We start from the raw sequence: 20,385 nt of genomic DNA, 5'->3' as shown, positions 1-20,385 counted from the left end.
GCCTGGCTGCTGGGAGGGGGCGAGCGCCCGGTTCCCGTCGCCTCCACTCCCGTCTCCTCCGGCTACGCGTCCCCTCCCCTTGCCAAAGCTCGGACTCTTGGGGTTGCCCTTATTGTTGGCCGCGTCTGTCACTTTGTGGGCCGGGTGACAAGAATGGATGGGCTGGACACACCTTCCAGCCTTCTAGAAGAAAAAAAAAGTCTGAATCTGCATAGAGGGGGGAGGGACTCCCCCGGCGCCCCCAGAGCCAACGCCGCGGGCAGGGGAAACGCACAGCTCCCCCCTCCCACACTCACTCCTCCCCTCCTTTAAAAAACCGCCCAGCCCAGAAAATAATATCTCTCCCTACCCGCCGGCGTCCGCGGTGCTCTCGCCTCCTTTCCCGGCTGAGCGCGCTCCAGCGTTGCGGGAGGCGGCGCGCGGGGCGCGGGTCCGGAAGCGGGCGCGCAGCGGTCCGGGGCGCCGCACCATGCTCCCGAGCGCCGTGGCGGCCCATGCCGGCGCCTACTGGGACGTGGTGGCTTCCTCCGCTCTGCTGAACTTTCCCGCCGCACCGGGCTTCGGCAACCTGGGCAAGAGTTTCCTGATCGAGAACTTGCTGCGGGCTGGGGGCGCCCCGCCGCACAGGCTACCACCGCCCCCGCCCCACGGCCCGGCAGCAACTCTCGCCGCGGGCGCTCAGGTCCGGCCCCTGCCCGCCAGCCCGGTTCCGCTCAAGCTGTGTCCCGCGGCAGAACCAGTCAGCCCCAGCGGGGCGCTCTACGGCACGCGGTGGGCGTTTCAAGTGCTCAGCCCCTCGGCGGACGGCGCCAGGCTGCCGAGCCGGGCTCCGGCGGACCGAGACTGCGCCTTCCAGCCATCAACCCCAGGTGAGTCCGCTTTCCCCTCCCCAGCTGCGCGCGGCGCTTCTTGGCCTGTGGATCCCGAGACCTGGGCGCGCCGGCCCTAGTGCGCAGGAATCCGCCCGGGCCTAGACCTTTCGAGAGCATCTAGAGATTCGGTGGAGATGCTGCCTCGGGGGTGAGGAGGGTACCACCACTAACTGTGATTTTCCGCCCCTTCGCGTACCACCAGCCTCCTCTCCGTCCCCTCTTTCTTCAAGTGGTAGGGCTGCCTTGAATTTAAGGCCTTTTTGAAGAAACTTTGGAGGCACCTCCTGGCATTAGCCGAAAGGGCAGCCCCGGTCCTGAGATCTCTGGGTTCTTAGGACCAGTTTCACGGGGTTTCCCAAGTTCAGCGTCTCCACCCGCCGGCTCCTGTCCCAGAGGCCGCGCGACACCCGTTCCCTGGAAAGTTCTTGGCTTGGAGAGCCTCGCTCGGCCCGCTTTGGGGGCTTTTGCTTCTTCAAACCGTTGCGACGGTCGAGGCGGTTGCAGAACGCGCGCAGAGATCTTTGGAAAAAGAGTTGCGCAAAGTTTTGGCTTTCTTCACTCTTAACATTTTGGATCACTGAGACGCAAGAAAATCGAGGCTGGCTTTTTCTTAGTGCTGAGCTGGAACAGCCTAATTGGCACCTGGAGTAGGAAGTTCGCCAATAAATGAGAATTTACCAGAAGAAGGGCAGTTTTGGTTTGCTTGTTTTAATTCCCGAATAAAACCTAAGTGTCGTGACTGGGAAGAGGATGCGGACAGTTTAGTCAATATATTAGCTAAAGCTTACGGGAGGGGCTGCCGAAATTGTCAGCGAGAAAGGGGAAGCCTCTTAGAGACTCAAAAACTGAGATCCAGTGGATTAATTTTTCTTTTTTTTTTGGCTTGCGTCCTTTGACGATCTTAACTCATTCTTTAAATCCCGGTGGGTTTGTCCAGAATGACTAATAGACGCTTTTTCAGCAGATTTCATTGTCCCACCAAACTGCCGAATCAAATTTATTGCTAATGGCTTTATAGAATTGAACATGTTTAGAACCTGTCCTGGTCTTTCAGTTTGAAATGGTTACTAACAGAATGGAACAAATATAATTATATTAGCACCGGTCTCATTCACATAGTGTAAAACCTAAATTCTAGGCAGCCTTTTTGCACCCTGGGAGAGGAACAAATACAGTTAAGACAAAGTTTATGTGCCTTGGAAAATTGAGCCACTCTGTTCTTTTTGAAATATTAGGAAAATTAGAAACGTGTAAAGCAGGTTCGTGTAGACAAGAGCTGGTAAATAATGACTCATAAAAATAACATTTTCAAGAAGATTTGGTGATTTGTATAACTTTTGGTGGTTTGCCACTGTGTTCATAGAAGCTGTTTTTCAAGAATTCTTAAGTTGCTCTTGATCATGACTGGCTCCTCAAAAAAGTTAATTTTAACCTTTGTAGATTTTACAGGTTAAATTTAAGTAAACCAAATGCGAATCAAATGCAGACATTTCAATAACTGAAAAATAATTTTGTATACCTGTTCATTTTCATTCAAGATGTTACAATTATTGAGTAAAGGGTTTCCTAACTACATTATTTTTATTTTCAAGAACATACTCATTCTTGTACACTTATTAAAGTATCAAAATGCAAAAATGCTTTTTGGAATAATTGAGAGTATAAGAACTTAAATTTCACTTTGAAGTATTTTCATATAGCTTAAGCCTATATTTTTCCTAATTTTTTTTCAGTCCTTATTGAAGATTTGATGTTTTCCTAGGTTAATTTTTATTTGAACAAATAACTTTTTATTTCAAAAAACTCATTCTTGTGAAGAGTGCATTTAATTTTTGAAACTCAAAAAATATCTTAAAATTAGAACCCCATAAAACTGTGCCCACAAATATGTTGCTTAAAAACATTTTAAAAAAATTTTGACAGAGAATATAGCTTTCTGAACTGTGCTCCAGTTTTATTTAAATGACAGATTCTTGCCCTACCAAATGTGGAAATTCTTTTGTACTGTGTAGAATTATGAAGTTATAATGAGTGCTGACAATGTTAGCTATCACCTGAAAATTAGATGAGGGTGAAATAGTGATTGACATTCTGTAAAGAGTACAAAGGAGATTTAGAAAAGCTACTGTTTTCAGAATGATAAAATACTTCTTTCTGAAACATCAGTGAACAACCAGTTCTAATCCTTTAGACACTAACTTAGGAGTGGATCACAAAATGTGATTTTTAGTGATTTCGGTAGTCAAATAAGATTTGACTACTCATTTTTTTCTCAACTTAATTTGTTGAGTGCACCAGTCTAGATGTTGAATAAGAAAACCCCGGAGTTCTTTTTAAGGGCATTGGTGAAAGACAGCACCATTTAACTAGAGGATTTATGCCACTGCATGCATTTCGGCTTCATTATTTTTGTTACCCACTATTAATTATACCATATAGTTCATTCATTCAGCAAATGCTTACTGACTGTCTCCCATGTGTTCAGACTGTTCCAGGCCATTGGGATAATCAGTGAACAAAACAGATGACTGTCTCTGCCCCTGTGAAGCTTATAGTCCATGTTCTGTCCTACTTTATGGTTTACCAAGCATTTTCATAATTGTTAGCTGCTTTAATTCTCATAATAGGCCAATTTTTTCCTACAAAGATTATTCCACTTCCTAATTTTGTTTTTGTCTGAAGTATCAGTTTAAACATCTGTGGTCTTGTGAAAGAGAAGAAAATTGCCCCAAATCTCCATATTCCTTGGATTAGTCTTTCATTGAATGTGAGAAAACTAATGAGGGCTTATGGGATAACCAATTGCATGTATCACAATAATAAATCAGACTGGGATTTTATATCTGAGCCCATAAGGAAGGAAATTGGCCTTCCCCTTCATCTTGTTACGTGTCTGAAAGGTGGTGACAGTAACACAGGTTTACAGATTATGGATGAAAGTTTAGCTTTTGACAGAGAATATAGCTTTTGACAGAGAATATAGTACTTCATCCCTGAAAACTGGCAAGCCTTTAAGTATTTAGAGCAAGCAAAGGAACATTCCATAGCTGTGTGTTGTCAAGTTGTATATATAGAGTAGTTTAAAAACTTAAAAAATCAGAGGGCATTCTTCGAAGTTTGAAAGGAGCATGTTTAGTGTAATAATAGGTAGTTGAGTAGATTCACCTTCAGGGGTTGTATGTGAAAAAAATAATTTTGGATATTATAGTTTATTAATGAAACCAGGTTTTTCAAGTAAATCCTAATCATCAGAGATCCTCCCCCAGAAGTTCATTAATGTCATTACTTGGTGGCTATTGTGCTAGATTTAAATATCCATGTTTTTGTATATTAAAGAGGGTCCTGAAATGTAAAAAGCTGAAAATTTAAAATTTCTCTTAGTTATGCCACCAATTTTCTTCAAAGTAAGTGGAACAAATAGCCTTGCTTTTCAGTAACATTTGTTATGTTAAACATTTTAGAAAGTGTTTGAAATGAAGATAATTTCCTGAATATAATTTAGTGATTATTAAATCTACTCCTAGGGCTGCATATAAAAGGATTAGAAAGCAAATGTTTATTCTGAATGGTTGAATTGAACTGTTCTTTTTTTTAAGTAATTTTGTTGAGTAGGTTGTACTATGTAGTACAGAAATGGAACCAGATCCATAGTATTTTTTTCTGGTACCCCTGTAGGGCTGTGAATTAATGTGTCACGTGCACTCTGAGTTTCTTGTCCACCTCACAGTGCCAGTTACTCTTGACCTGTTAATCCTTGACTCTGTCTTAAACTACTTGCACTTATGTTTTTTTCCAACTGGTAGTTTTATCCGCTTTCACCGAGATACCCTGAAAGTGTGACATAAAATAGCTTCTCTTACATCTTAGGCACTTTGGAGAGGGAGAAGAAGATGAATCTGTGCTCCAGGTGGGGATTCCAGTCCAGCTGAAGACTGTGATTTGATTTATGAAGCCGGAGTTTGTCATTTATTTTTGCTGACGCTATGCTCTAGGTTTGTTTTGGCAAATTAAAGTCACAGGATCTTGCCTATTGATGATACTGACCCAGAACCAGGACAAAGAGAATGGGAGATCCAGAAAAGGATAATGATGGGACCCGTGCTGGTAGTTCCTTGCTCAGGCTATCACCCCAAACATCCTTTGGTGGAATTTGTAGATAATACCAAACAATATTCTTACTACACCTGTACTTTTTTTTTTTTTGCTGTACACAGGCCTCTCACTGTTGTGGCCTCTCCTGTTGCAGAGCACAGGCTCCGGACGCGCAGGCTCAGCGGCCATGGCTCACAGGCCCAGCCGCTCCGCGGAATGTGGGATCTTCCCGGACCGGGGCACGAACCCGTGTCCCCTGAATCGGCAGGCAGACTCTCAACCACTGCGCCACCAGGGAAGCCCTACACCTGTACTTTTAAAAATAATCTGCTCAACGTATATTTGGATTTATATGAAGATATTAATAACTTTTACGTAGTTCATGAGGAATCAGCTCTGAACAAATTGTTATATGGTCCCCAAGTTCATAAACTTCAGGTTCAGGAAGTTCTTGCAGTGACGAGAACCAGTAGGATTAAGAGACAGTCCTTTTACTTCTGGTTCAGATTGAGAAAACCACACTCCCTCCAAAATAATGTCTGAGTTGGAATTACAAAAGGGTAGCAATTTATGTGCATTTTATTTGCCTCTCACTTTAGCACCTATCCCTCTCCCAATCCCTAAAATATGCTTCTCTACTTTGCTTTAACAGCAAGAAATTTCAATCTGTTAACATGTATTGAAGCTTTATTACTGAGGTTTAATAATCAAATAGGAGTAAATACAGTAGGCAAGTAGGAACATTTTAGAATTTCTCCCTTAACTCTTACTCACTTTAGGGATTTGAGGATTATTTTATGAGGCACAGTGGTTTGAATGCCCAGAAAATTGCGTACGGATTTATGCAGAAGTAAATGTAGGCTCCAGTGGGTTCAGGGTCGTGTCAGGAAGCCAAAGGATGTCATATGTTGTGGGCAACTTAAAAGAATTGGCAACAGTGATTTTTAGCTACTTTTGTTTGCCATCAATGTGGCTCAGATGTGGGACCCCATGCTGTGCATTAGACTCCGTTGTATTCCTTTTGGAGTGTGCCGCCTCCATCCTGTTCTTGTGCCCACCAGAAAAAGTCTCTTTTTGCTATAAGAAGACGTCTTACGGTTAGTTTTGCTGCTGAACAATGATAGAGATGGTATCAAGTTGAAAGTAAGGGAAGCAACATAAGTAATAGCTGTGTTCATAAAATACTTTTAGCTTCATTGCTATGAAAGTTTTTACAGAAGCAAAAATGTTATCGTCTTTCAAATATTTAAACAAATGTGTGGTTTTTTTTTTTTTGAGCCATAAATTTCTTAATTCTCAAACTCTAAGAGTTAACAAATCAGCCATTGGATCATGTTGTGAGACTAGTTTATAATGTGTCTGAATTCCTGAGGCAGATCTTATTTGTTTGGTATCCTGCTTATTTCGATTTAGTTTTTAACTTCTATAATTTGAAGTCATAATGTAAGGTTTTTGTTGGATTCATAAAAAAAGTCACTGATAAGTTACCATTTATTTCATATTTCTATGTAACCTTGCTTTATAAGGTTTTTCTGAAGTCTTATAAGTCATTAATCAATAGGATTATCAAATATTTTGCATAAGAAATGTGTTTTTATGTTAGAGTTGGGGGGTAAATACCTTATTTTCCCTCAACCTACTTTCCACCACACTATTTCTCTTGCTGATATCTCCCATAATTTTAGAATCCATTTTATACCTTTTGGGGAGGCTTGATTTGTTGCTCTTAAAACAGTGTTTGTCCACTTAATCTTGGGTTAACAGAGGCCCTAAATAAAGTTTTTTACCTTAATTACTGTCATTTTTCTTTCCACAGTGAAGGTACACAATTTTTAAGTCAAATTAAAAATTAAAAACAATTTTTTAAAATTTAAAATTAAAAATTTTTTAAATTAAAAACAATTTTTAATCACTTTGTTTTCATTCAGATGCACCTGGAGTCTGTCAGGAATAAAAAGGCAAACTGTAGAAAGAAACAATATGATTTTTATCCAGGAATGCTTGTTAGAATCCTTCTTTAAAGACTTCATTAGATCATGCTTCCATTTTAAACTTTCTTAGTAAGAAATTGGATTTTTGCCTTAACGTATAATATGCTTACCAGACCCTTGTATATTTTATTCCAAAAATATTTTATTTTACTTTCAGTAATGTTTCCACTTTTAATGAAATCTCTCCCTTTCATTCTTTTTAGCCTCCAGTCAATGCTTGACTTGGCAATGCTGAGTGATTCATCACTTTGTATAAAGTTACCATAACTGATTTTATCTTTAATAACATTATTATTTTGTCAGCCAGCTATTAGTTGGGAGTATTTCAGGGGCACACTCTTTTTGTAAGTTATATGAACAGTAAACTTAAGGCACTAAAATTCTCTAAAGTCAAAGATCAGGAAGCCTCTATAAGTTTTTAGACTTTTGTTTCAGAATCAAACAAAGCATGGGGAAAAGGAAAGGAAAAAAACATCAGGTCTTTTTCTATATATTGCTGAATATTTAATTGCCTTCTTGTTTATAGGTATTCCAAAGATGAACTAGGTTTTTCCCTTTTCTTTCACGTGTTCAGGCACCACGCATGCCATAACAGCCTTGAGTTCATTAGTTCTAAGTGGCCATCAGAAACAGAATATACAATATATACATTTATACCAGTCCTTTTGAGAAGTCTCAAAATTCCTTGTTCCTTAAAGATTTAAATCCCTAATACTTTCAAAATTAAAATATGTGGAGGAATTATTCTTTGAGAAGATTTATGTACGTTAAAAGAGAATAAAAACCATGACTGCTGGTGAATTTTTTTAATAGACTAACCTAGGACTGGATTGAGTTTAGGTGTGTTGAACCTACCCTAGAGTTAGATTGGGTCTGAAACCAAAGACAGTCAGATTCTTCAAAGTGGGAACAGAGTCATTTCTGTTTGTCTACGTATTTTCTATAGGTGCTTTCACACTACACATTGAACAGCTGCAACAGAGACCACATGGCCTGCAAAGCCTAATGTATTTACTATCTGGCCCTTTATAGTAAAAGTTTGCCAAAACCTTTTCCAAAGCATAAATGGCAAATTGAGTCAATTTTAAAAGAATGTATAGTTTTCTGAGCTGGTTTTAGCAGTATTTCTTTAATTTTAAAGTCTAGATTCACATCTAAGGTCTTTAAATTACTGATTATATAATCCTAAGCAATTCATGTAACTGCATTGAGCCTCATTTCAAAATGAGCACAGATGTTAGGCTCACCATTTGACTTTCAACCACATACCTCAAGAGCCCATTGACAACATACAGGGAAAGATGTGAAAGACAGCTTTCCACCCTTCCACCATAAGTAAAATACATACTGGAAAAGGGGTATTGCTGTGAAGAAACCATCTCACAACTTAGAGGCTTAAAGGAACAATTTATTATTTTCTCTCACGGTTTTGTGGACCGGCGGGGTGCAGCTGGGTGGTTCTCACTTGGAATCTCATTGCAGTTAGAGGTCAGCTGGGGCTGCCACCATCTGAGGGCTCAGCTGGGCTGGATGTCCAAGATGGATGTCTATTGACTCGCTTGGCTGACAGGGATGCTGGCTGCTGATGGGGTGCTCAACTAGAGCTGTTCCGGCATTCACACTTGGATTTTCCAAGGGCCTGGAGCTTCTTATACCATGGCACCTGGGTTCTGAAAGGCAGAGTTCTAAGAGCAACATTCCCGGAAACCCAGGCAATAGCTGTAAGTCTTCTTACAACCTAGCCTTGGAAGTTCCAGAATGTCACTTCTTCCATATCCCTTGGTCAGGCAAGGCAGCAAGACTATCCCAAATACAAGAGAAGGCGAAATAGAGATGGCTCTCAATGGGAGGAGTGCCAAATAATTTGCAACCATTTAAAGTGTGCCAGGAATTAATCACATATGGTGGTAGAGCTGGGAACTCAAGGAGCCTTTATTGAGGATTTTAGAGTTTTGAGAGCTACAGGTACTGTTCTGCCATGGTATTCTCTTCTGTGACACTGACTTTATAATAAAAAGAGCAAGGGATTTCCTCAAATTTTGCTCGTTTTTTGGAAGCTGTCTGATGAAGACTCCTTGAAGGGAGAGGCAGCTGTCTAATGAAGACTCCTTGAAGGGAAAGGGACTACTTTTGATAATTGCAATGAACTAGAACCCCACAGCTTGAGGAAAAGCCAGACCCCACCCCCTTGTTGGTGTTGTGAGGACAGAAGAGAAGATGCTAGTGGGAGTGTCCAAACAACTGGTCATTACCTCTTGCCACGCAGCATGTGACCACAGTAGAATCCTTCCATTTAGCCCCTGTATATTCCACTACAGCCCATCCACTACTGCCAGGTGATTTTTTTTTTAATGTAGCTTTCATCATATCATCAAGCTATTTAGGAAAACCTTAATTATCCCCATTTGACTATCAGATCAAATAAAAATATTTAGTTTGTCCTTCAAGACCTTCATTCCATCAATTGCATTTAGCTCCTCCAGCCACATTCTTTTTTTTCTCAGTTATACATATACATATATATATATTCTTTTTCAGATTCTTTTCCCTTATAGGTTATTGCAAAATACTGAGTATAGTTCCCTGTGCTATACCGTAGGTCTTTGTTGGTTATCTATTTTATATATAGTAGTGTGTATCTGTTAATCCTAGCCTTCTAATTTATCCTTCCCCACCGCTATCCCTTTTGGTCACCATAAGTTTGTTTTCTGTGTCTGTGAGTCTGTTTCTGTTTTGTAAGTAAGTTCTTTTGTATCTTATTTTTTTTAGGTTCCACATATAAGTGGTATCATATGATACTTGTCTTTCTCTGTCTGGCTTATTTCACTTAGTATGATAACCTCTAGGTTCAGCCATGTTGCTGCAGATGGCATTATTTCATTCTTGGCTGAGTAATATTCCATTTTGTGTGTGTGTGTGTGTGTGTGTACACACACACATATACGTATACACCACATCTTCTTTATCCATTCACCTGTCGATGGACATTTCAGTTGCTTCTGTGTCTTGGCTATTGTAAATAGTGCTGCTGTGAACATTGGGGTGTCCAACTACATTCTTAATGTTCACATCTTTGGCCTTGGGCCAGCAGTCAGGCTGGTCTCCTTAACCTGCCCTGGGTGTCACCATCATCCTTGCCTTCTTTCCTTTTGTTCATGCCACCTTTCCTTCCTGGAATGCCTTTCTCTTCTTTTGCCATTCAAATACTTTCCAAATCAAGTTTCCAGATCAAGATGCTTTTCCTGCTTAAAGCCTTCTTTGACAAAGGCTTCCTAACAATAATAACTCTTTTCTTTGTTCTTGATAGTATATTTTAGTGGAAATGTGGACCATGCTGCTTCTTTTTATATGCTGTGTTACAATCGATCCCAAATTATATAATAGTGGTAGGAATAAAGGCTAACATTTATTGAGTGCCTGCTGCACGTCAGGCATTTTTTTGTATTCTTTTCAGTGGCCTCATCCTGATTATACATTATAATCACGAGTGCAGCTTTTGAAAAATAATGGTATACTAGGGGGCCCACTCCTCGCCAATTGGTGTGGGGCCTGGGCATCTGTATCTTTGAAAAGCACTCCAGATAATTCTGAGGTGTATTCAGGGTTGAGAAACATTGGCTAGGGGAACACACAGTACTATGTTTTTTAGATCTCATGGCCTTGGAAAATGCCTCAGATTTTATAGGACAAAACTGAATTTGGGGCTTCCCTGGTGGTGCAGTGGTTGAGAGTCCGCCCGCCGATACAGGGGACACGGGTTCGTGCCCCGGTCCGGAAAGATCCCACATGCTGCGGAGCGGCTGGGCCCGTGAGCCATGGCCGCTGAGCCTGCGCATCCGGAGCCTGTGCTCTGCAACAGGAGAGGCCACAGCAGTGAGAGGCCCGCGTACCAAAACAAAACAAAACAAAACAAAAACTGAATTTGGCGTATGAAGATATTTGTATTTCATTTATTTGATCAGCAGATTCAGACCTGTAAGTTACGGAACATTTAAAGGTAGAAATTCTTCCAGGGAGGGAAGCTATCTTTTTTTAATCTGTGTCATCCCAGCACACGGTGCATTGTGTGGCACTTGATAGATATGCAATAAGTATTATTTGCGTGGAATTAAAAGGACAGAATCAAACAAGTAGACTCTGCATTTGCTTTATCTTCTCATGAACTGTACTAGAACATGAAGACCTTTGTTTTGCTGTCTCTGAAATACTCAAGGCAAAGATAAATGCAGACTTCTCTTGTTTTCTGATGAGCAGAAAGGTAAAGGATGACTTAACTTGCTTAGCCTTGTGATGGAAGGCAAGTTTGCACGTGAATCACATAAATGAATTCCGTCCAGGTTGTGTGATAAAATAAATCACACCTTATTCATAAGTGTTATTTCTTAGGTCTTACTACTCAAGACAGATGGTTGTCATTCTTTAGAGTCTTTTGCGGGGGGGTGGGGTGGGTCCACTCTATTCTTTATAGTCAGTTCAATTGTGTAGTATTTCAAGGTCAGGGGTTTAGATTTCTTTATTCCCGGTGCCATGTGCCCAGCACTTGAAGGAGGTCATTAAAACCATCCTTTTGAAATTATTTAATTCTCTGTTATTCTTTCCCAGAGGTATTTTTTGACCTTTTGGTTGCCTTTGTAAGACACCTTGGAACCTTTTCTCATTTCTCCTTGTCCTTCTAAAATATGCTGCCCAGTCGGCATAGCATCGCGGTAGCTCCTGAAATTTATTTGAAGGTTTTATCAGTGGTCTTTAGGATCCGTCCCTTGAAATGTCAGCACAAATCAGTCAATACCACAGTTTGCTATGACAATAAAAAGAATGTGGTTTCACCCCATGTAAATACACTCTGTTCTCCATTGGTAAAGAAAAATGAAAATAATAAAAAACAATTTAAAATGTTTTGCTTGTTTTCTAGACAACAGAATTTTGAAAATAATTTTTCTGTATCTAGGCTTGTAACCACCCTTGACTGTGGGATGCTTTTGTCACAGAACCGTGTAGTTAAGTTAAAAAGAAAACAAACCAGGCCAGTTCACCATTAAGTTGCCTCTAAGTTCCCATCTTAGTTAAACATTCAAAATAATTAATAGATAGTTTGATTCTGTGTCTTCAAATAAGTCAGAACATCTGATTAAGAAATGAAAAGTTCATGAAGTTTTCTGTGAATAAGTGATTTTAGTCATTTGGATTCAGACAGTCTTGTTCCAGAAATTTTAAGTCATTTGTTTGTAAGAGGTTCCCACAGAACCCAGAAGGCAGATTTGTTGGCAGCATACAAAATTTGGAGTATCCTGAAGTGTTGTGCTGAGGGAACCTAACATCACGCTATAGAACCTGACAGTGCGCATTTTTGCCATAGGGAAAGCCATTCGTTTTTCTCTTATGGAAAGCTGGGGAGATGTGGAGATGTCCATTTTCTGGGTTCCATCTCTTACTGGATAACTGGCAGTCTGTGTGCATGACATCCTTATCCCTCATGGCTAATAACTACGTACTGTGCTAAAATATCTGTGTTTCCCTGGTCTTTTAAAAAATGTGCCGAGACCAGTCATCATCACATTCCAGATGCCTGCCCATTTGAGGCTGAATATTAATGAATGACATAGCAAGTGTTAAGTGCATAGCCAGTCCAGTGCCTGTGTATAGGAGGTATTCCGTAAATAGTATGATCATAAATATTGTTCAGTACGCCTAAAATGAATTGTTTCTCTGATGACAAATGATAAAGTGACTGCATCTAAATTATACTGATTCGCTTTGAAATGCATATCATCCGCTTGAAATTGCCTTGTTTTCTGCCCTTTTCAGAGCTTCTTCAAGGTAGTTCTTAAATGGTTTACAAAAGTTTTAATGCACCTGTTAACTCGTCACTTTGTTTTTGTCACACTTGAGTTTCTGTTTTTGCTCACCACTTTAAAAACCATGTGGTTTACAAACACTTAAAAGTGTTACACATGTTTTTAACGCACTACATTGTTTTAAATGGCTATTTCCTCACACCATTCAACATCCCTGCAGTCACACGCTCAGCTGGATTAGCATTTGACTTATGTCCAAGTAGGAGCACATAAAAAAATGGAGCACTTAATTGGAATTTCACAGTGATTTCTACATAAACCAGCTTCAACAAGGTGTATTATGTATGGAAATTAGGAATTGACTAATCTGTGTAAATATATGTGTGTCAATGAGGTGATTTTAAAAGGTGAAGAAATGCTACACGGTGGAACTTTAAGCCTGGTCATGTCACATGTAGTTCTTTAGCCACTAGAGTTGCTACTGTAGACAGAATGTCATTTTGATTACAGCTTTACTATATTTAGATAGGATAATATAGAGCACTGTAACAAACTGTTCTATTAAAACCTTTTCTGGTTAAATTTAACACTAAGATCCTATGTCTCAGAACCTCATTTATCATCACAAATGAATTTAATTGAACACTTGTCTCAAATGAACCATCCATTTTTAAAAAAATTCTTTATTTTTTCATTTTAGGGCCATAGGGTTAGACTGAGAAACATTTTGGCTAGAAGAGTAAAATTTGTAATTTGTCCATGTCCTGCATTGTTCTTTTAATAGTATCACTAATGTGCTTATTTTCTACACTAGATATTGAGCAAAAACATTTCTTTTGTGTGTATATTTCCAACTGTCATGATAAATGCTTACACACATGTATGTAAATGCAACATGGCTCAGCCTTTTTCTTTTACCTCAATTTCAAAAATGCCAAACAGCACAATAGCCATAACTTAATTATCTACGGAGTGTTTAGTTTGGAGGTGAAATAAGTTAGTTAACAGAAATACTTGAGAATAGACATAATGAGGTAACTTTTATACAGGGAAATGTATTTCCACATTTCAAAGTGCTTCATAAACTCATAGAAACATTAGAAAATGTAACTCTGCCTAAATAATGCCGTACTCTTATAATTTAAGATGTCAAATTCAAATAAAGTGATTTATCATTTCTATGATGGCTTTTCAGTCAGTATTAGAACAACTTATGATAACAATGAAAATTTTTTAAAAGTTTCATAGAACTTACTGAGCACCAAAGTGGGTCTCCTTTTCATACTTTGCTTAGTTGCCATATTTTCAAGGTAGCGTTAAGACATTTTATTATTTGAAAATCCAGATGTTTAAAAACCAGAAACACTGACATTGACAACTTTCCATCATATTATAGAAAAGACCCTGCATTAGGATTAATTTGCAATTCAAAGACATTAAGGACCATGAGACCATAAAATTCTTATATATACTTATTTTGATATATCCTTCAAAGATACTGGTAAAATAAACACATACTTATCAGTTGGTTAAAATATGAGTCTGAAATTACTATGTTCTTGAAAAAGACATGTATTTGTAGCAAAATAATATTCACTGTATATGATTAAGAAAAGAAAAAAGTTTCCATTGAAAATGAAGGGAGAGTAGTAAAAATATTTATTTTCAAGTCATGTTCTAGATTTCAAGGTCATCTGTTATGGAAGATACTATGTTTCAGGGTGTGTCAGGGGAGCAGGGAAGAGGTTAATTCCTGATTTCCTATTTCTTAGTTTTAAGATTATTCATTCATTTATTGAACATTTTTTGACTATTTAGAATGTGCCATGCACTCTGCTGGGTATGTGATGGTAAAAGCAAGTTGCCCACCTAAAGAAATATCACCCATATTTATATTGTATTAAACCCCACTGTACTAAAGGACATGTTGTATCTAAGGTACTAAACCAAAGCCTGGCATATAGTAAGTGCTCAAAAAAGAAGAGCCATTAATATTCTGTGACATCCTTTATAGCTATTTTTCATCTACTGAGGAACAGAGTGTAAAATTTCTTTATTTACAAAAGTAATGATAACTATTCCGTGTATATGAATTGAAAATGTTCTGAATAGAATAGTTTAATAAAATGAGAAGAGCAGAATTATATGGCAACTCCCTGTACTATAAACACAAATGCTTTCAGGTTGATATCTCTTGAGAGTAAATGTTGTCACTATTCTCAGATACTTTGAGTCATGTAAAAGTGATCAGAAAGACCACTTTTTGTTATGGAATTGCTCAGTAAATTAACTGTTATCAACTTTGGAATCTAGCTATCTATATATTTCAAAGAACCTTCTGAAAATAAACAGTAGAGCCGTGCTGTTCAATGTGAAAGCCTCTAGACACATGAGTCTATTTAAATTTAAAAAGAACTTAAAGTAAGAATTCAGTTACACAGACATACTAGCCACATTTCAAGTGCTTAGTGGCATATGTGACAAGTGGATACATATTGGACAGTGCAAGTAGAGGACATGTCCATCATCACAGAGAGTTCTCCTGGGCAGTGTTGCTCGAGGTTATATTAGATAAAGGACTATTTGATATTTACTACTTACAACTACACAGAAAACGAATGACTAAGTTTGGTTTTGATAATTTGATTGTTTACACCACAGCTTCCAAATCTTGATTAAATGGTTTAGCAAGTTCTTTGACAGGTAAAGCCTGCTTTAAAATGACTTTAATTCCAGTAAAAGTTTAACGAAAGCCTCAGAAGATGTAGTGCTTTACTCCATGACTTCGGGGAAATTGGAATTTTGAATACTGTCTAAGAGATATGGCTAATCAGTGTGATCAACGCTTTCTCTGCAGCGCCTTCCAAGCCTTTTTTTCTGTGCGCCCCGCCATTCTACTCGTCGTGCTGCGGTGGGTCCTGTCGGCGCCCTGCCTCCCCCACTGCTTTCCCAAGTAAGTTTTTATACTTCATCAGCAATGCCTCAGTTACTCTGTAAACCAAAGCAGCAGGATTTAATGTGCTCTGGAAAACTAATTGGTAATGCAATGGCAAGGAGATAATTCCTCACTAAAAATCACAGCGATCCTATTCAGGAGGTTTCCAGAGATTTATCGAACCTCAGCACACTGAGCGATTGTGAGTGGCTTCTAATGGCATTGAAACCCAGGGCTGACACACCAAGGAAAGCAACTTATTTTCCATTTGATGTAAAAGATCTCAGAGGGACCCATTTGGCTCTTTCTGAAATGTGTAGCAATGCTCATTTAAAGAAGAAGAAAGGAAGGAAAGAAAGCTAAGAAATTGTGTAAAATTTCCATTCAACTGAAAATGTGACACAAGAAAGTCAGTAGGTATCCATGGAAAATAATCAAAAATTGTCAAGATTGTAAAAGGAGATAAATACCTTCTTTTATGATCTTTAAGAAAACCAACCAGGGTTGTAGGAAACGTTTTCAAGAGAACTTTTCAAACATTACACAATTGTAATAGTGTGCAGGGTAGAGGGAGAATGACAACTTTCAAAAACTTGAAGAGCACACACACACACACGCACAAAGAAAAAAAATGTCTAACTGAAAATAAAAAAATAAAGTTCACCTGATCTTGAGATTTCTAGGTCAGCTAAGAATCTGTAGACAGAGGATTCGAGTTTATGATAAAGAAGTCCAGAGGAGGGGTGCATTTATCTCAGCTGCCCAAGACAAAACATTGATTCAGATTAACAGCTCTGTCAGGTGAAAAGTGAAATAGGGGTAGAGTCAGGTGGAAGTCCAGAGCTGTATCACGGGTGAATTCAGATTCCCTGTTGCCTCTCTGCATGTGTTTTATGAATGTTTCAGGAGAGCAGTTGCTCAACAGAATGATTCCTGACAAGTGAGGCAGCAAATGCTGGCCGTTTAATGAGCTGCAAGCTTCTGAGCATCTCTTTAGGGGGCTGATACTTTCCCACAGAGCACTTTACATGGCCGGGACCCGGCCACAATGGGTGACAGACCCGTGACCAATCGTCACTTTCACTTGACTCATCCACACGCGACCTCACCACGATTTTTCACTGTGCAGATGAACTTTCGGAACGATTTCACAGGGAAAAGGCTCGGGCAAGGGTCAGTTGCCCTTTTGTATGGTCATAAAGCAAGGCTCTGTGTGTCAGTCTTTTCTCCTGTCTCACATTCCAAGTGAATTTCTGGACACCATTTAAAGCACTTGGCTGAAAAATAAAGCAGTGAATGAAACTGACTTTTATAGACTCATTCTAGCTCATCTTCCCATATAACCCCGTCCACCTGAAAAAGGATTTAGTGGATGAGCTGAGTGTATACAGGACTTGCTCAATACATAGGGCCCATTATCCACTGTGGGGATTGTTTATTAACCAGGACTGATACACTATTTTGGAAGTGACCTATTAATTGTCCATTTAACTAGAATGTATTGATTCAAATAGAAAAATAGAAACCATGACTAAACCTTTTTCTCGCTCCTTCAAGGTGGTCTCCTGTGAGGATAATTGAAAACTGTTGTACAGATTAAGGAGACATTTATCACCATATATTAGAGTATCAGGAAAGGATGCCTGGAGTAAAGACTTAAACCCCAAATATCTGATACCACAGCATGGTGGCATCTCTGTGGAATTAAATCTTCAGTGTGGTATTCCAGGGGTGGAGATTGAAAGAGGTCCAACCCCTAGTTTCAGTGTTTTCACCCTGGTATAATACTGGTCTTCTACTTTAGAAACTCTCTGGAAATATAGACAGGTAAGGGGCAATGTACCAAAATATAGCATGTAACAGGTGGACATTCATGTATGCGTGAATGTGTGTGTGTATTCATTTTATAGTACTGTTTTCATGAGTTTCTAAGCCATAAAAGCATACTAATGCCCAGGCCAGTTTACTAAATAGAGCACATAAAAGTAAGTCCAAAGTCATTTTCTAGATAACTTCATCTTCCTGACTGCTTGAAAAAAATCACCCTAAGCATGTCTCATTTTTCTCCATCTGCTTCTCAGACCTTCCCACTTTATGCCTTTGTGTAGCTGTTGTAAATTGTGGTGTGTATCTCTGGAGGCTTATAAAGTCCTTGTGTTTATCTTTTTTATTCAATAAAACATACAAGGAGAAAATCAGCACAGTTCAGACTGAGGATGTGAATGCACTTGGTTTGTCTCCATTTCTAAGCTGGCATTTTAAAACAGCATAGGAGGGTGGAGTCAACCTGGCGTACTAGGAGGATGGGGAATTCGCGTCTCGGCACAACTAGGGCACCTACCAGGCACCGGTGGGGAACCTCGGACACCTAAGGGGATGGGAGGAGGCCCCAGCGACCGGGTAGGACATGGGTCACTGGGGGAAGGAAGGGGGAGGAGAAGTGGAGGCGGGATGGGACTGGCGCCCCTGAGGGGTGGCTGGGTGAGGGGAAGGGATCCCACACCCGAAGGGGGAAATTGGGGAACCACTGGGAGGGCAGAGGATCAAAAAGGAGTATGGCCAGGTTTCTCCTGCCCACTTGGGCCCCCAGGAACCTGCTGAGGTCCCGGGCCTGATCCTCTGCCCACCAAAGCCCCCTCCAGCCGTGCAGGTCCTGAAGGAGTGGGAGGGAGGGAAGGGGGAGCAAAAGTAAAGGCCAGACCTCCAGGACCAGCACCCCGAGGAGTGGCTGGGGGAGGGGAGGAGTGCCTAAACCCAGTGGGACTGACCCAAGGTTACGGGTCCAGCAGTGGTGACAGGGGAGAACCTGGGGGAGATGGCGGGGGCGTGGAGGAACGCAGCCAGTGCTTTCCCTGTCCACTTAGGCGCCGGGAAGCCTGTTGGGCTCCCGGGCCTAATCCTGTGCCATTGGACCCTCGCTCCTGCCATGCAGAACCCAAGCCCCACCCATACACCCTCACTCAGGGCGCTACTTCCAAACTCCAGAACTCCACACTCCAGAGTCCCTCCTTTTGACGTGCTGCCTCTCTTATTCCACGCAGGTCCTAAGCAGAGGCTCCACCCCATGCTCAAACGTAGCCCCCCCACCCACCTAGGTCCCGTCCCACCCTAAACCCCGCCCCTGCCTAAGTTCCACCCCTGCCTAAATTCCGCTCCCATAGTCAAGGCTATTTTTTTTTTCTTTTTTCCTCTTTTAGATTGGGATTATTTTACCTTATTGATTCATTGTGGTTGATTCTTTTATATTTTTATTTTTTCAATTCTTTTATTTTTCTAATTTTATTTTATTCTTTAGACTTCGTTATTGTTCTCTCCTTTTGGCTTGTTCCCCCCCCCCCCCTTTTTTTTTTCTTTTCTTTTTTCTGGTGTGGTTTTGTTTTACTTTGTTGCAGTTGTTCCAATTATAGTTTTATTTTTCCTAATATATTTTTTATCATTCTAATTTTATTTTGTTTTTTATTCTTTGATATTGTACTGCTCTTTTCTTTCTTTCTTTCTTTCTTTTTTTTTTTTTACTGCACTAGGAAGCTTGTGGGATCTTGGTTCCCAGACCAGAGGTGGGCCTGAGCTCCTGTGCAGGGAGCTCTGAGTCCAAACTGCTGGACTAACAGAGAACCTCAGACCCCAGGGAATATTAATCGGAGTGAGGACTCCTGGAGGTCCTCATCTAAGCTCCAAAACCCAGCTCTATCCAACTGCCTGCAAACTCCATTGCTGGATGTCTCAGTCCAAACAACCAGTAAGACAGGAATACAGTACCATCCATCAAAAAAAAAAAAAAAAAAGAAACAACAAAAAATTACGTTACAGATGAAGGAGCAAGGTAAAAACCTACAAGACCAAATAAATGAAGACGAAATAGGCAACCTACCTGAGAAAGAATTCAGAGTAATGATAGTAAAGATGATCCAAAATCTCGGAAACAGAATGGAGAAAATACAAAAAACATTTAACAAAGATCTAGAAGACCTAAAGAGCAAACAAACAGTTATGAATAACACAGTTACTGAAATTAAAAATACTTTAGAAGGAATCAATAGCAGAATAACTGAGGTAGAAGAACAGATAAATAAGCTGGAAGATAAAATGGTGGAAATAACTGTCAGGGAGCAGAATAAAGAAAAAATAATGAAAAGAACTGAGGGTCGACTCATAGACCTCTGGGACAACATTAAACGCATGAACATTCAAATTATAGGGGTCCCAGAAGAAGAGAAAAAGAAAGGGTCTGAGAAAATATTTGAAGAGATTTTAGTCGAAAACTTCCCTAACATGGGAAAGGAACTAGTCAATCAAGTCCAGGGAGCGCAGAGAGTACCATACAGGATAAAACCAAAGAGAAACACGCCAAGACACATATTAATCAAACTATCAAAAATTAAATACAAAGAAAAAATATTAAAGCAACAAATAACATACAAGGGAATCCCCATAAAGTTAACAGCTGATCTTTCAGCAGAAACTGTAAGCCAGAAGGGAGTGGCAGGACATATTTAAAGTGATGAAAGGGAAAAACCTACAGCCAAGATTACTCTACCCAGCAAGGATCTCATTCAGATTTAATGGAGAAATTAAAACCTCTACAGACAAGCAAAAATTAAGAGAATTCAGCACCACCAAACCAGCTTTACAACAAATGCAAAGGAACTTCTCTAGGCAGGAAACACATGAGAAGGAAAAGATCTACAAAAACAAACCCA

At 40.0% G+C, this 20,385-nt stretch overlaps 1 protein-coding gene across 1 annotated transcript in view; it reads left to right on the top strand.

Annotated features, from left to right (window-relative positions):
* The first annotated feature begins 469 nt into the window (after positions 1–469).
* Positions 470–20,385, top strand: part of DBX2 (developing brain homeobox 2) — a 38,599-nt gene continuing 18,683 nt past the window's right edge. The window contains exons 1-2 of the mRNA XM_022572399.2: positions 470–869; positions 15,608–15,703. Coding sequence (XP_022428107.2) covers positions 470–869; positions 15,608–15,703 — 496 coding nt within the window. The remainder of the gene's footprint in view (positions 870–15,607; positions 15,704–20,385) is intronic.

This window comes from Delphinapterus leucas, chromosome 11, assembly GCF_059928025.1.
Source record: "Delphinapterus leucas isolate spDelLeu-1000000601 "Yukka" chromosome 11, BTC_Dleu_Yukka2, whole genome shotgun sequence".
Classification (NCBI taxonomy): domain Eukaryota; kingdom Metazoa; phylum Chordata; class Mammalia; order Artiodactyla; family Monodontidae; genus Delphinapterus; species Delphinapterus leucas.
The sequence above is the reverse complement of the archived record's forward strand: the minus strand, read 5'-3'. Positions and strand labels throughout refer to the sequence as shown.